Source organism: Apium graveolens, chromosome 7 (genome assembly GCF_009905375.1).
Source record: "Apium graveolens cultivar Ventura chromosome 7, ASM990537v1, whole genome shotgun sequence".
Taxonomy (NCBI): Eukaryota; Viridiplantae; Streptophyta; class Magnoliopsida; order Apiales; family Apiaceae; genus Apium; species Apium graveolens.
In genome coordinates, this window is record NC_133653.1 from 77,644,747 (window position 1) to 77,661,382 (window position 16,636).

The following is a 16,636-nucleotide window of genomic DNA, read 5'->3' on the forward strand; positions in this document are numbered from 1 at the left end:
CTATGCTACAAGAAAATCTTGCACGGTTTTAAAAGTTTAACTTAAGGGTTGGGTTTCCTGCATTTGTTCTTGTTTCGGTGGAGGGCACATTGCCTGTAATATATGTCTGTTTTATGTTTGCGTGGAGCAATAGGATATGAATTCTCAAATCCCTTTGTAATCAGTTGATTTTCCAAGGGTGTGCTCCTACTTCTTGCTTTCCTGGGCTGAACTGTTATTTTTCAGGTAGGATGGAACAGGGATCATGAGGAGGCGAGGGTGCTCATATATAAAACAACCTTTTCTTCCTGAGGACTCATTCAGGAGCTGGGGAAACTATGTAAATGCCTTAAAGCAGACTCCTGCTCGGTTCATGAATCAGGTACTAACCAGGTCAGGTGATCAGGCTGAGTTAGAGGCCAAATATCGAAGCCAACACGAGATGAAGAAGACTTTGTCTTCGTGGGACCTAATGTGGTTTGGCATGGGGGCTATGATTGGAACTGGAATATTTGTTCTAACTGGATTAGAAGCACATACAGATGCCAGTCCTGCTGTAGTTCTCTCCTATCTCTTCTCCGGAATCTCTGCTTTGCTATCTGCATTATGCTACACTGAGTTTGCGGTGGAGATCCCTGTTGCAGGTAACATTATTATGACATGCCATTCTGGTGTTGACCAATACCATTAAGTTGACTCTTAAAGAAAGGTTGTTTGAATATAATTGATCCAAAAGAAAGCTGTTTTTTTTAGCAAAAAAAAGAAAGCTGTTTTATCGGAGTTAATATGGAGATAAAGAAAATGATTTACCTTTGTTCCTGAAAATCTTTCAGTATGTCGAAATTCATTCCAAAAGTTACATGTTAAATGAACTATCCAATCATGTGGTATTAGATGCATCAATCTAGTTTTCTCTGAAAAGTTAGTATATTTGTTGTTAATTTCAGTTATATACACATAATTCTTGTGCAACTGCTTGTATCCACATTTCAATTCTTTCTATATTTTCAGGTGGTTCATTTGCCTACCTAAGAGTGGAACTTGGTGAGTTTGTAGCCTTCATTGCTGCCGGAAACATATTTCTTGAGTACGTGATTAGTGGTGCAGCCGTGGCTCGATCATGGACATCCTACTTAGCCACCCTTTGCAACCAAAATCCAAAAGATTTTCGTATCCATGCCAGTGGGCTTGCAGAGAATTACAACCAACTTGACCCCATAGCTATTGGCATAATCATAATCATCTGTCTATTTGCAGTCTTTAGTGTCAAGGGATCATCTCGTTTTAACTACATTGCCTCATATGCCCATCTTCTTGTGATTCTCTTCATCATTATTGCTGGCCTAATTAATGCAGACACTGATAACTACTGTGATTTTGCACCCTTTCAAGCACCTGGCATTTTCAAAGCTTCCGCTGTCTTATTTTTTTCATATGCTGGATTTGATGCTGTTGCAACAATGGCAGAGGAGACTAAGAATCCTGCTAGAGACATCCCTGTCGGTCTTATAGGCTCAATGGTGATTACCACTTTTATTTATTGCCTGCTAGCTCTCACACTCTGTTTCATGCAATCTTATAAGGAAATTGATGTTGATGCTCCGTTCTCTATTGCATTCCAATCTGTAGGGTTGGGTTGGGCTAAATATATTTGAAATTCGATGGCTCGACAGATAATATTATATTTTAACTGTCAAAGCAAATGGGACAGTCTTTTATGCAAATGGGACAGTCCCACAAATGAGACAATGAATGGGATAGTCTCAATTAACTGCAGAATATAAATAACAGTAATGAAAATGTAGAATACTGAAAAACTTAATAAGTAAAAACACGAGAAGTTTTCACTTGGTTCGGTCCCTACACCTAGTCTATGGCCTACATCCAAGTCTCTATGACAACTAGCATAAAAAATGTATTATATCCACTTAAAACAAAGTACTTACAAACTTTCCTTGATTACAAATTTGGCCCACTTGAAAGAAACTTTTCCCTAGCACACAGCTACCTAGCACAAAGCTACTTGGCCTTCCTATTGTAATCAAACTCCCACAACCCGGGATAAGTGATATAATACGTCTTTCAGATACAAGAATATAATATGAAAGTTTACAACTCAAACTAAGCTTCTTATTTACTGGATATGTATCTCGGGTATGGAGAACAAGAAGGAGTTTTCAGATGATGAAAGATTGACGTGAAAGCATTAGCTGAAATCTGAAAAAATGAGTTGTATTTATAAGCAAAGTTCTAACAGATTTATTTTCAAACAAAGGATAAAATAGATAAGATTTGAAAGCAAGTCTGTTTGAAAATATTTGAATGAAACTTTAGAAACTAATATGTTAGTTATTTGAAAAAGATAAACTAAGTAAAGGATAAGTCTTGAAAAATTCAAACTTAGTTTATAAGATAGGGTTTGTTTGAGATAAGTTAAGGATGTTAGATATATTTGATAATGTCATGGCTAATATGATTTATGTTTAGATTTCAGATCTTACTTAACAGGACAAGTCAGTACTTAACCATTAATCAGTACTTATACTGTAAGTCAGGACTTAAGGATATCAGTACTTATATTATCAGGAGATAATCATCAGAAGTTAGATATCAGAACTTAAGTGCTGAAGGACGTTCAGATAAGGACAGTAGCTGATTAAAGGAAAGAAGAACGAGATAAACATAAGAAGAGATATGCATGAAGAAGGAGTTCCGTGAAGAATGGAATACTTGGAAGAAAAGATATCTGATTGATATATTTTAGGAAGCAAAATTATATTCCATATCAATTAGCGATTATCTTGTAACTGTGTAGTATATAAACACAGACATAGGGTTTACACTATAAGTGTTATCATATTCGAGAAGATTATTTATTGTAACCCTAGTAGCTCTCGTGATATTTGTTCATCACTGAGAGGTAACAGTTCCATACTGTAACAGAGTTTATTATTTCAATAAAGTTTGTTTTCTGTTACTTAATATATTAAAGTTCGATTTGATTGTATTATACACTGTATTCACCCCCTCTACAGTGTGTGTGACCTAACAAAGGAGATATTTATCCAGTCAAACAAGATATACATAAAATCCTAACCAACCCAAACTGCAATCCTGGAAAGCTGCATTGATAGTCTCGGATAGAATATTGCTTCCATTCTGTTGTTTCTGCATTTTGTTGTTGAAGGATCTTATCATCATAAACACGAACAACTAACAATATTGTTGCATTCGGAGCATTAAAAGGCATAACATCTTCATTACTTGTTGGAGCTGTAGGTCAAGCTCGATATTTGACACACATTGCACGTACTCACATGATGCCACCATGGTTTGCCAATGTCAATCCCAAAACAGGAACTCCAGTTAATGCAACCGTTGTCTTGCTTGTAGCAACTGCATTCGTTGCATTTTTCACTGATCTTGATATTATCGGTAACCTCCTCTCAATCTCAACTCTCATCATCTTCATGCTTGTATCTGTCGCTCTTCTTGTGCGTCGCTACTATATGAGTGGTGTGACAACAACAGCTGATCGTAACAAATTCATTGCATGTGTTGCCCTCATGCTTGGTTCCTCGATTGGGACTGCTGCATACTGGGGTATTAGTGAGGATGGTTGGATTGGATATTGCATAACTGTGCCAATCTGGATTCTGGCTACTGCTGGAATTTCTGTTTTTGTACCGCATGCATGGGACCCAAAGCTGTGGGGAGTTCCACTGGTACCATGGTTGCCATCTGCATCAATTGCAATTAACATTTTCCTTCCTGGATCCATTGACAGAGACTCATTCATTAGATTTGGAGTGTGGAGTGCCTTTCTTGTGATATATTACATATTCCTTGGTCTTCACGCTTCCTTTGACACTGTTAAGGAATATGAAAACAAAAATTATGCAGAGGGTAGTAAAGTATCTACTGCACCAAAATTTGCATCAGTTGCTGCTGATAACAAGAATGGTCATGCAAATCCCAGTGTCTAGAATTTATTTCTACATTATATAAAAGTGTGCAGGAACTGTTTAATTGAACTTTGTAATCTTAAATTGTTAGCAGGAACTGTTGCAAAACCATACTTAATCCAAGATTCTTGCATCTCTATCAATTTGTCCGCCTTAAGATGTGATTGCATGATTTTCTAATGATTTGGTAGAAGAAACTAGCATTGCTTGATGTAATTCTAGTTTTGTGGCATTCAGATGCAGCTTTTCCGAAGATAATATAAAGAATGTGAGTGATATAAATAATGCTCTTACAAGCTCATAAGGACAAATGTCAACAAATTTGGGTGCTATAGTAGTTGTGTAAGTCATTAGTTTCTGTCTAGTAGGCTGCTTCAATTGGGCACATCAATGTAATTGCTTCGTGATGGTTCCCGGGGGATTGTAAAATACAAATACAGGGAGAAATATTCTTACTGCTAAAAAAATTGGCCAGGGTATTTTCTTAACACTTAAGGAGTTGCGGGACTGTGTTCTAAATCAAGCCTCATGTTTTTCTGTTGACCTTTCAAGGCCGGTGTATTCCTGTTGTTGGTAGAGGTAGACTATAGAAATAAAAATGGACAATACCATAACTTAGCTGGTATGAAATCTTACACATGTGAAAAACATACCAACGTTGCCCACCTACATCAAATTAAAACTAGTTTTCGGCTTGATTTCAAGCTCTGGAACTATATACATCCATAAGAAAAGAAGAGATTACACAGGAGAATTAATGGAAAGGAAACAAGTAAACTTAGGCAAGTAAAGCATGTGAAATAAACATGTGTTCACTCTCTAAAATAGTTCAGTGAAACAATGAAATCCAGGATCTGCCTAAAGAAGTTATCTGGATCAGCCTTGGGACCTTGGTCTTTACTTGAACCAATCTCTTAAAATTGCATACTCTAATAAGCAATGTACATTTATGCCAATAGTTAACAAATCTAAATATTAGCTTATCCTCAGCTAACTTTTTGCTCTTGAGGTCCTAGAGTGTCTCTCCAAGGGTGAGATTATATTAGGATAAAATAAATAAATGCAGAGTAGAAATAATAGTATAAAATAAGAAGGGTTTAAATATACAACGATATGAAGCATTAAATTCTATGACCAACTCACTCATCAATCTCAACAACCAACATATCTTGATCTCTGCCTGTTTCTTTTCTACCAACAATACTTTTATCAGCACCCTCCTCCTCCAACACCGCTTTTAAAAACCATTATTTGCTCATAAATTACACAGCTTCAAGGTAATGCCTACCTCCTGTTGTCTCTACATTCTTCCATACTGTATTATGTAACAGTTTTTGTATGAATGTTGTGTGCACACTTTTTTATGGACTAATAATTTTACCATGTGTTTTCTTTTTTTTGCAGTAAAACTTGGTTCAGTCTCAAAACAGCTTACTCACTGTAAGTGCGTCTGCATCCTCACTCTTTTTGCATAATAATTTTACCATGTGTTTTCTTTTTTTGCTTAAACTAGGTCTTGATAAAAAAGAAATGATCTTTAATTACTATATTTCGTAGTTGCTGAAAACTTCACAGGTTTTATGGACTCACATACATACCTTGAATTTTCCAACCCTTTTAAATATTTCACTTAGAGTAGAAATCTGAAGTTGAAATATGACAAGTTTTATATGATTCTAGATTGTGTAGTTTCAGTTTGTAATAAGTATAAATTCTTTACTTGATTGTTGTTTGCTAGCTATATATGTGTTTGTTAGTACTGTAATTACTTAATTTATTTATTTGTTAGGAGGACTATATATAATCACTTGATTAATTTGTTGGTACTATACTCACTTGATTAATTATTTATTAGGAAGGACTATATATCTGTACTCACTTTTTATCAAGTATTCATCACATGAACCGTGAACGAGTTTAGATCACTTCAAGAAAGTTCACTACTGTATCACCTTCTCACTGGGTATATTATTATTCATTTTATTTACTATAGATTGATAGATGTATTATACCCAGAGGCGGATCTGGGGGGTCCAGGGGGTCCCTGGCCCCCCCTAAATTTCCAAATATATTCAGTGTAGTAGGCTCAATGAATGACTAGTTGTTGTAGGTTGGATGGTTTTAAGTAGTGTTATTTTTACCGGACACCAGGGTTCGAAACCCCTTCTTGTCTATATGCTTTTCTAGACTTCTGCATTCATTTGTTTTCCTTATTTTATGCTTTTCTAGACTTCTGCATTCATTTGTTTTCCTTATTTTTTTCCTCGGTCTTAATTTTTTCCTCCCCTTAGTCTTCTAATTTATATATGTTCGATATTCTAAGGATGATAGAGGTGATGCATAGAGACTATTTTTAGAATATTATCATTTTTTATTATGTTTTTTTTAATTTTCCTGAAATTTAATTTTTCCTTAAAAATTTGGCACGAAAAATTTTCCGGACCCCCCTAAAAAACTTTTCTGCGTCCGCCCCTCATTATACCCGATAACTTAGCTTACTTCAAGTTGGAATCCGATAGAAAACCGAAGTAGAGAGATTATAGTTTAGAGATTATGATATCAGTAAACATACATGACTATAGCTTATATGTAAATATTGTCAGAGGGGCGGAATTTGGTTGAGGGTATGCTCAAACTGTAAACAATGCTCTGCATAAATTCACATCATATATGTAACCAAAGTCAGCAACTCATGTCTTTGTACATGTGATACGAAATATATAATGTAGACTTCATATGTGTATTCTTTTTGCCAGCTATATGTTGGTACATATCTATGACTAAATAACAATGTCTGTGTAGCCTACAGTTGAGCTGACATGATCACTTCTGGTTCGTCCAATATGCCGGGGACATCACTGTGCTTTTTTAAGATTATACTCAAGGATGTTGGCTCCCATACTGAACTTGTAAGAGTTTATCAAACCTTTTTATACTTGTACATCTGTAGCATATTTGTATTTGCATAATCTGTTCTCTCGTGTAAATGTTAGTGTAACACATTGTATATATGGATTTTTATTTCTTGCAGATGATTCCTGAAAAGGTTTTAAGGGTTTTAGGGGAGGACCTTAAGGATAGTGTATCTTTGAACGCTCCAAGTGGTTCACAGTGGCTAGTTAATTTAAAAAGACATGAAGGCAAGGTTTGGCTGCAAAATGGCTGGCCAGAATTTGCAAACTTCTATTCAATAGGATTTGGATATCTGTTAGTTTTTGAATACAAGGGAGATGCAAAATTTCAAGTACTTATATTTCACCCAAGTTCATTGGAGATAGATTATCCGTTAGCTGCTAGTGACAGACCATCTACAAGTGAGAATGAAAGAGTTATTGATTCCAGCAGTTCTGGTGATGTATTCAGGCCATATAATAGTACAGAAGCATCTACAAAACTGAGACAAGAGAAAGGTATGTCTCTTCAATGAGTTGGTGCTTTTTCATTATGTATACAATTAATAAGTAACATATACACTCGGCACAAGAGAAGGAAAAAACTAACATCTGCACATATTGGTTCAATCATTTGTGTCTGTTGACATTTTACAGCAAAAGATCAAGTGAACAAAGATAGAGCTCTTTCTTTGGAAAAATCTTTTAAATCGAAGAACCCTTTCTTCGTTCATCTTATGAAAGAATCACATATTGTAGGTGGAGGATGGCCTAATGTGGTAAGCTACAAAAATATACATATTTGAATTTCCAATTTAATAACTTCACTATAAGTAAATAGTATGCAAACTGTTTCGAAATTTACAAATTGCTTAGACACGTACTCAATTTTCTGTAAATTTAAGTTGTTGAATATTAAGTGCATTCAGTTCTGAAAAGTCCTGGTAATTATCTTCTTCTTTTTTCAGTATATACCAAAGAACTTCAAAGAAGCTCATAACAACTGGAAGGACAAGGACCAAGTTATACTACAAGTTGAAGGAGAATCTTGGGTGGTGTATTGTAATCTGAATCAACAATGCAACCAGTGTAGAATTAGTCGTGGATGGACTATATTTGCACGAGATAATTCACTCGGTGTAGGTGATGTTTGTCTCTTCGAGCTCATCAACCGCTCTAAAAAGTTGTTCCAGGTCTTCATATATCGAGCTGCAAAAGGTATACAAACTATTAGTTAATTACTCTCTCATACATTATACGTTATAGTGATTGTAAGATGTGCCTTCATTTGTAATCATCAAGTACCTGGTATTCTATCACTTTTTTGTTGTCTAAGTTTTACCATTTGTTTCTTCCCTTGTGGATCTTCTCGGTGAATCTGTTAATAGTTGTGCTGTTTTACCCGATTCACTTTTCAATGTTCATTTTCTTTTTTAGGTCCAGAATTTGAAAATTTGCCTAGGGTAAGAAGTAAAGCTGACAAAGCTAGAGTGCTTGAATCAGTTAATGCCTTCGAACCAGAACAACCCCACTTTAGTGTCGAAGTTAAAAATTCGTATTTGTATGGTGGATCCATAGTAAGCACTTCAACTGATCTAAGCTGGTTTTTGAATAGTAAATATGTTACTTCTCCTTAATTACCCAATAATTATTATGTACCTTTGCAGACTGTGCCAGTGCAATTTGTACACAAACACATAACTAAGGACAATTGCGATGTTATCCTGCAACTTCCGGATGGAAGAGTTTGGTCAGTTAAGTGCTACATCAAAGAGAAGTGCGCCAAATTCAGTGCGGGTTGGAAGAACTTTTCAAAAGAGAACAATTTGGCTGCAGGTGACTTTTGTGGTTTTGAGTTAGTTAACCAAAGGTTGTTGAAGGTTGTCATTTTTCGATTAAAATCATAAGAGAACCAAGAGAATGAATGGATCAACTGAAGCTTGGATGGTATAATGATCAATACCTGCTCTGTATACTTCCTGGTTATAGCTGGTAATCTGTTTCCCAAATATTCTCAGATATGTTATCATTACCATATGAGCAGATGCAAATATCTTCATAATCATCTGATCCTTTTGAACTTCCCTCAGCAACATTATGTATCAGTTCAACCCAGGATCTCAAATTCTTTCATTTAACTATCTTTAGCTTTGAAATTGTGAGCTATTTAATGTATTTCCCACTCAAGCTGCTTGACTGGTGTGTCTGGATAAGTTAGTTTATTTGTTTTTGTGATTGCTTCAATGTTAATATTTGGGCTTTTAGCCCACTGTGGCCAGTTCAGCAGTTCAGGTGATAGTAATAAGAAGTTGAAAGACAGTTCTGAGCTGAGGTTCATTTCAAGAGTTACTTTACTTAAAAGATATTCCCCGTTACATTTATAAGCGTCACCTGTGCCATTTTCCTATTGAAGGTGATACAAATATACATTTTTAAGAGTTAATACCACATAAAATTATGTTGACAAGAGCTCAAATTTCTTCTCTTATTTTACTAAAATTCAGCACCTACAAAGTATTAATCTCGGATAGAGCATTAGAACGGAAAGATCCATTCTAAAGACTGTGAGAATACAAGGGCTTAAAGATTCAATTCCATGGAATTCAAAATTAAAATCATATGGACTAGATTGAACTAGGATTGTAAGCAAAAAGGCAGGCATTGGGGGTCCTCTTTTGGCTTCTACACCGCCGGTGTGTTGTCAAGAAATAACTGCAGCACTTAGCCCTACTGTGGCCGATGAGAATACCATGTTCAAGAGTGCATCAAACTGCAAAAGAAGGATGCGTGAAGTTTAAAATAATTATCTTGATTTCATATAGGCAAATAAGGAGAAATAAAACCATGGTCTGAATTTATTTTGCTGCAGAGGTTTCAAGTGCTTTAACTATACAATTTGAAAATTGCTGTTCATTTTTTATGAAGGAGAATAAGGAGATACCCTGGTCTTCATTATTGTCTTCTCTAGTCATACGATCAAAGCACGAGAAGATGCCATGCTTTCATTAGACATTCTTAAAATTCTTGAAGAGCTCTTTTCAGATATTTTAAAAGAAGGCTCTCTGTAAAAGATGTGTTGCGCTACAAAATCGTCCAAAAATCAAGGTGTGATCTTATAAAAACTCGTACTTTCATCACCCCATCTACACAAATAATAATAATAATAAAAAAAATGATCAAAGCTCATGCAATAATCATCCTAAAACTTTAATATACATCCGTGGAATCCTCCTGTAGTCTTGTTCAAAAATCTAAATTTCTTCCCATTCACCTTTTCGTAGCTTTACTCCAAGCGATGCATGTTGAAGGGATTTTGCTTCTGGGTTTTTACCCGAAATAAATGTTTATGTTGTTACCAGCCTGAGGCCCTAAGAAGTAAGAAGTAAGGATAGGGGTGTGGGGATGCGGGGTGTAGTGAAGAAAAAACCATAAAATGAACTGCAAGTACAGATGAAGTGTAAAAAGAGATAAAACAAGATAAAACTTCTGGCATTCAGGATAGAAAACATGCATGCTAACCAACTGGGCTACAGAAACAATACATATATGATACTTGCAAACTGATGATATAGGGAAATTTAGAGGGGACCAAGGACCCCTCTGGACCCCAGCTCCGCCTCTAAGTGCGAAAATACATGAATCGGTAAAAAAAATATGGGGATTCAGGTGCGGGGATAGGGTACATATACTGATATTATTACAATATAGTTGCTACTATGAATAATGAAATTTATTAACAAAATTAGTATATTTTATGCAAATTAGATTAAACACATGATATAAGCATCTAAAACACAAGAATTTAAACCAAAATCACTTTTATTGATACAAATATAAAAAAAGATGAATTTTAATTGAGATTTTTGAGCATCCAAGTATCCTCAAAAATTCGAGTATCCTATACGGGGTGCGTGGAATCTATGTATATAATAGTTTCTACTGCCCCTTTTGAATAGTAACTTCAACCTCATTTTAGCATTGTATCTATCAAGTTGTAAAAAATTACCACATATGCCACCATGTCAGCTGGTACAACACATTTTCTACTTAAAACTTTCAAAAGAAGCTATGTTTTCAAATTTCAAATATGGGAACATTCCCTCAAATAAATGTATCAAAGTAATTATATACAAAGTTCACTGATTCTGATCTATATACAAAATTTTATAGTTCATAATTAACTTGGTGAACTGCAAGAAATAGAGAGGAGTTTTGTACTGCCAAATCTTTGATCTGTTTTTCTCTTAAATGTGCATATACGCGGGAATAGGCTTATTTCTAGGCTGAAAACAGCTCTAGAAATTCTGGATTCAGGATCAATCTTTGTTTATGTTCATAACCCTCTATTTACATTTGTTACATATTATATACTACATATACTACTTATATATTTGTATTTGTTGCGGGTTATCTATTGCTGAGAAAGTGTTCGATGATATGCCTGAAAGAAAAAGTTACTAAATTTTCACTTTGTAGTTATATTTTTGATTTAGTTATTATTATTGGTTTGCTTTTGGGATATATATGTATAAGTTTCTTTCCGTATTATCTAAATTATTTCCACAGGTACACTTGGGAGATATACTCAAGGAGGCTTCTGTCTTTAGCTGGGGTTTATGGGTTCTGAAAACATATATCAAAGCTTGACAGGTATGCTTCTGATTCAATTAGTTTATAATTGTTTATTATATTCACTTTTAATTTTAATTTTGTTGATTGTTAGATTTAAATTATTATTTGGGTTTGGTTTTATGAATAATTTAGTGTTTGATACTATAATTGTTTGTGTAGTTAGCTACGAGATTTTGGAAATTACTTTTGTGCTGAATGTATATCGAAATCATTTCGATTTGTAGCTGATAGTGTGTATGAATAACACTAACAATGTAGGTGTTTGAATGGTGAAGAAAGCTTAAATTCCCACTAACAATTCAGCATTGATCGCAATGATTGTGGATTAGGTAATTGTTTTCTTATTATTAATTTGCTACTATTTGTTTGTTTGGTATGTTTAGGTCTGAGAAATATTGATAGAGCAGTCAGTTTAAGTTGTTTTGTGCTACCTGATTATGGGTTTGGGAATTAGATTTCAATATTTAATCTTGCATTTGATGTTCGCTTATACAACACATTTTCTACTTAAAACTTCAAAAGAAGCTATGTTTTCAAATTTCAAATATGGTGGGTGCGCTTACATACAGCTTAACAAGTTTTAATGATTAATTTGCTCGAACCACAGTGTTGATATTTTTTATTTTTCCCCTTCCTTTACAAATCTAATGTATTGAAATTAAAGTGTTAGATTCTACTGTATTAGTGGTTGACTAATTAGATTATTAAAACGTTGTTTGTGAATGTCTGCGTACTGCAGGTGGGCTTCAAATTCAGCTGAGTGGTATAGCTCAGTACAAACTTCTTTTTGGAATAACTATTGGATACACTATTAATACTGCTACCAGCATGGTGTAAGCTTTATATAATCTTTTCTTTTTCTTTTTTTAGCTCAGCTCATTAACAACCATCGATCACATTGCCTCAAATGATTTAAAAGCTTTGTACATAACCAAATTATAACTCTACTTAAAACATTGGTACATATTGATATACTAGAAACCACATGTTCATAGTTTATAACGAGCAAACTCGACTAGACAGATCCTTGAGCTAGCATCAGTTTTTCTTCAGTTAGCTCCAGTTCATATTTGATTTAGTGATTGTGCATGACTTTTTTAAATATGTCAAATACATGACAGGGCCACTAAGTGCGTCTCTAAGGAGGTTTGCCATACATCCGAAAATTGGTTCATGGTTATTTACGGGGTTATACAAATTGTTCTCAGTCAAATACCAAACTTTCACAACCTAGCATTTCTCTCCCTAATCATTGATGTTATGTCTTTCGCTTACTCTTTTATATGCATTGCTCTCTCATTGACCAAGATCATCCAAGGTAATCAAGTTTATTTTAATGTTTTCGAACAATTGAATTCAAGTATTGAAAGTTTGTTAATTATTATTCTTACTTATAAAAGCACTTAAGCAAGTTGCAAAGATTGATTTCAAAATGATGGATTTATTCTTATAAAATGTCTTGACGTTATATATACCTATATATGAATCAATAATTTAATCATTTATACAAATATGCAGGAAATGGACACATCGTAAGAAGTCTAACTGGAATACATGTTGGCTGGAAAGGCCTAACAAGCGAAGATAAAGTGTGGCAAATTCTATCAGGCATGGGAGATATTGCTTTTGTATTTGCTTTCTTTCCTCTTCTAACCAATATCCAAGTAATGAACAAGCCCTTTCGTATGATTAATTTGTTTTATTCTTTATCATTAAGGATTTATAACAATCTTTTTTCTGCTTTTTCAAATTTAGGACACGCTAAAGTCAATTCCACCTGAGAACAGAGTCATGAAGAAAGCTACTTCACTTGCGATCTTTGTAACAACTTTTTTCTACATGTTGTGTGGTCTGGTTGGTTATGCTGCATTTGGAAATGATGCACCGGGAAATTTGTTAAGTGGATTCAGTTCTTTCAGACCATTCTGGATTGTGGATTTTGCTAATATTTGCTAGATTCAAATTGTTATTTGGGTTTAGTTTTATGAATAATTTAATGTTTGATACTATAACTGTTTGTGTGGTTAGCTACGAGATTTCGGAAATTACTTTTGTGCTGAATGTATATCGAAATCTTTTCGATTTGTAGCTGATAGTGTGTATGATTAGCACTCTGACTGACTCATATTGGTACCTCAGCTGTGTTTTTGTATATGTTTTTGTATATGCAGGTGTTTGAATGGTGAATAAAGCTTAAATTCCCACTAACAATTCAACATTGATCGCGATGATTGCGGATGAGGTAATTGTTTTCTTATTACTAATTTGCTACTATTTGTTTTTTTGGTATGTTAAGGTCTGAGAAATATTGATTGAGCAGTCAGTTTAAGTTGTTTTGTGCCGTCTGATTATGGGTTTGGGAATTAGATTTCAATATTTAGGGGGGTGTATTCAATTGGGATTTTGAAGGATTTTTATGGATTTTAAAAATTATGGGGTATTCAATTTAGATTTTAAATAATCCTTTAAAATCTGAAGGTATTCAACAAGGATTGGAAAAAGTCTTTTAAAATCTTAGTGTATTCAATTTGGATTTTAAAAAATCATTCAAAATTTGGTGGTATTCAATTGGGATTTTAAAAAGTCCATCGAAATCTGATGGTATTCAAAAGTTCATGGATTTTCTTTTATTTAAAAAATTTGTGGATTTTGATGGATTTGCTAGTACATTTTTACTATCTTGAAATCTCTTCAAAATATATGAGATTTTGATGGATTTCTAAAAAACTCCACAAAATCCACAAGACTCTACAAGATTTTGGATCAACTCTATCAAAATCTACGAAGAATTAAAATCAACGAAAATCAAGGAAAATCTTTTAAAATCTATAGATTATTAACAATCCTTTAAAATCTGAAATGAATACACCCCCTTTAATCTTGCATCTGATGTTGGCTTATATAACACATTTTCCACTTAAAACTTCCAAAAGAAGTTGTGTTTTCAAATTTCAAATATGGGAACATTCCCCCAAATAAATGTATCAAATTTCACTGATTCTGATCTATATGCTCTTCTTCTATCTATTCAAATTTCAAATCTTTTATTTATTTTAACTTCCGAGTAAAATGCTTTCTTTTTTATTTTTAGTCTAACACCTTTTTCTTCTTTTGCAGATTTGGGTTGTAATTTGTAAATATATTTCGATATAAGAAAGGTACATGATTTTTATATTCATAATTTTTAGATACTCTGTTCTTTAATCTACCAAAGTAATTTTATAATCTCTTCTTATATGATTGTAGATACATGTATCGATAATTTTTATTGATAGCAAATGAATCAAGTAATCTATTATTCTTATTTTGATTTGTTCTGATTCTATATCTTCTCAAAAGTATGAGAAATTCTTTTTCAAGTTTTGATAATTTAAATTTTGCACACTAACTGTTTGACTAGAGTTTGTTATTGAAGGTCCCAAACTAGAACACCAAAATATCTTATAGAAAAGGCATAAAGTGATGTTGAAAAGTATTTGTATGGATACCAGGGAAGGAGTAGAAAGATAAGAAAAGGTTTTTGTATGGAGATTCGATGGCTCCGATGTGCAAGGTTGGTATTGTGTTACATTTTCTTATTACCGTAGTGTAACGATACACTCATTTTACAGTTTACGCTTTCAATTTCTGATTAACAATGACATGGGCAATTAACACTAAGAACATTTTTTTATCAGATATCTGAAAAGGTGAAGCCACATCCAGTAGTAGTTAGCGTGTTAACCACTTTAGCAGATCTTATACACAAGTGGAAAATATTTCCCACAAAGGATGTTATTGAAGCTGCTTTCAAGGACCCTGTTAAGCAAGAAGAGATTAAATTTTATAGTTGATAATTAACTTGGTGAACTGCAAGAAATAAAGTAGATACCTCCTTCAAAATTAGGCAGCTATTCTATAGCATTATATCTCTATTAGTTAAAGTGAAAGCATTTGTCAGTATTAAATTTAGAAAATGTGCCACTAAAGATTTAAATTGATCTTAATATTTCATAGGTTCTGGCTCACGTCACTATTTTCCAATTAGTGTTTCTTACCTCTTCTACTTAATATTTTCTTTGGTTTAAATTACATTTTAATTAAAAAACAATGGGGTACATAATTTTTGGGATTTTTGTAGTTGTCTAAAGCCTGACCACATTAAACGGAGGTCCTGGACATTTGTACGGACGCTGAAGCATGAGATTGAAGTGATGACCATTTGCCCAGTTTGTAGAGATATTCATTTACGAATCATCCATATCTATTGTCATATATGTGTATAGTTCTTACTGCCCCCACCCTTTTAATTTTACCAAGTTTTCTACTGTATACTATGTATTTGATCTCTTAGTTTCAGTTTTATCTCTTTGGGGTTTCATTAGCTGTGTGTGCTTTCCTTTTCTCCTGTATGTATTTGAATAATTGTAGCACTTAGATAGAAAATTTTGGGGCTAGCCTTTCATACTCCTTGCCTATTTTTGATGATGCAGAATCTGTATATTGCAAATCTAAGGAAGTGGGGGTCGCAGGATACCTCCTATAGGATGTGCTGCTTACTAATTATGCCAGTATCATAGTACAACAAATACGCATTAGCCATTCGTTCCTTGCAATATTACGAAAGAGTCAAATATTTTTTGTTTACTGTATGTTGCAATTATGTAACTCCATCAATTTAACTGTTTTGCATTTCTTTTGCGTCTTTTTAAAAAACAAGAACAATACACTTCCAAACTTCTGAATTTGAAGAACCGTTTATATGTAATCAGTTAATTGTCCTCTTAATATATAAAAAATGAACGACCCGCGAAGCGGGCATGCATGCTGTATATATTAACATTCAATCGAAAAACCAATGAATATATATAACCTAGAAAGTTAAGGTTTTATTACTATTAAGATTTAGACATCTGAATATTATTGGCTTAAATTTATGTTGCACTTTTAAATTTAATAAATTGCAAAACAGTAATACACTATTGCTGGCCATTTTGTACCTGAATCACTCCAACTTTAGGCCGATCAGCCACTATGGAAGATGGCGTAAAGGGGAACAGGACAATGGCACATTGTTCATAACATTTGGACCAAAATCGAGCTAATTAATTCTTCTACTAATTATGAAAAGTGTAATCACCCTAAACTGTTATATTTGACAAGTGTGACCATGTATACGTATAATAATAA

General features: G+C 33.8%; 3 protein-coding genes across 4 annotated transcripts; all 3 read left to right on the plus strand.

Annotated features, from left to right (window-relative positions):
• LOC141672930 (cationic amino acid transporter 1-like) lies at positions 1-4,027 on the plus strand. Its single transcript, XM_074479627.1, has 3 exons — positions 1-623; positions 991-1,626; positions 3,199-4,027. The coding sequence occupies exons 1-3, from the start codon at positions 245-247 to the stop codon at positions 3,963-3,965; spliced, it is 1,782 nt and encodes a 593-aa protein (XP_074335728.1). The 5' UTR covers positions 1-244; the 3' UTR covers positions 3,966-4,027.
• A 1,202-nt stretch (positions 4,028-5,229) lies between these two features.
• Positions 5,230-9,119, plus strand: LOC141673095 (B3 domain-containing transcription factor VRN1-like). The gene is made up of 7 exons (XM_074479830.1): positions 5,230-5,384; positions 6,747-6,853; positions 6,976-7,354; positions 7,493-7,614; positions 7,804-8,053; positions 8,273-8,412; positions 8,503-9,119. Exons 2-7 carry the CDS (start codon positions 6,764-6,766, stop codon positions 8,740-8,742), a joined length of 1,221 nt encoding a protein of 406 aa, XP_074335931.1. The 5' UTR covers positions 5,230-5,384; positions 6,747-6,763; the 3' UTR covers positions 8,743-9,119.
• Positions 9,120-11,717: 2,598 nt separating this feature from the next.
• LOC141670421 (amino acid permease 6-like) lies at positions 11,718-15,740 on the plus strand. 2 transcript variants are annotated; one of them, XM_074476252.1, is made up of 9 exons: positions 11,718-11,796; positions 12,207-12,300; positions 12,589-12,785; positions 12,986-13,131; positions 13,223-13,362; positions 13,639-13,709; positions 14,585-14,625; positions 14,883-15,020; positions 15,588-15,740. In XM_074476252.1, exons 2-6 carry the CDS (start codon positions 12,296-12,298, stop codon positions 13,655-13,657), a joined length of 507 nt encoding a protein of 168 aa, XP_074332353.1. In that variant the 5' UTR covers positions 11,718-11,796; positions 12,207-12,295; the 3' UTR covers positions 13,658-13,709; positions 14,585-14,625; positions 14,883-15,020; positions 15,588-15,740. The 2 variants fall into 2 exon arrangements, with proteins under 2 accessions (XP_074332353.1, XP_074332354.1); XM_074476253.1 differs by having other exon boundaries at positions 14,959-15,020.
• The last annotated feature ends 896 nt before the right edge of the window (positions 15,741-16,636 follow it).

Bases quoted from the DNA above. Each gene is read 5' to 3' on its own strand.
- LOC141672930 (XM_074479627.1), top strand. From the start codon at position 245: ATGAGGAGGCGAGGGTGCTCATATATAAAACAACCTTTTCTTCCTGAG. The intron at 624-990 runs GTAACATTATTA...CTATATTTTCAG, and splicing joins GGTGGAGATCCCTGTTGCAG to GTGGTTCATTTGCCTACCTA. The intron at 1,627-3,198 runs ATATTTGAAATT...GAACAACTAACA, and splicing joins AGGGTTGGGTTGGGCTAAAT to ATATTGTTGCATTCGGAGCA.
- LOC141673095 (XM_074479830.1), top strand. From the start codon at position 6,764: ATGATCACTTCTGGTTCGTCCAATATGCCGGGGACATCACTGTGCTTT. The intron at 6,854-6,975 runs GTAAGAGTTTAT...TATTTCTTGCAG, and splicing joins TTGGCTCCCATACTGAACTT to ATGATTCCTGAAAAGGTTTT. The intron at 7,615-7,803 runs GTAAGCTACAAA...TTCTTTTTTCAG, and splicing joins GTGGAGGATGGCCTAATGTG to TATATACCAAAGAACTTCAA.
- LOC141670421 (XM_074476252.1), top strand. The intron at 12,786-12,985 runs GTAATCAAGTTT...ACAAATATGCAG, and splicing joins ATTGACCAAGATCATCCAAG to GAAATGGACACATCGTAAGA. The intron at 13,132-13,222 runs GTAATGAACAAG...TTTCAAATTTAG, and splicing joins CTCTTCTAACCAATATCCAA to GACACGCTAAAGTCAATTCC.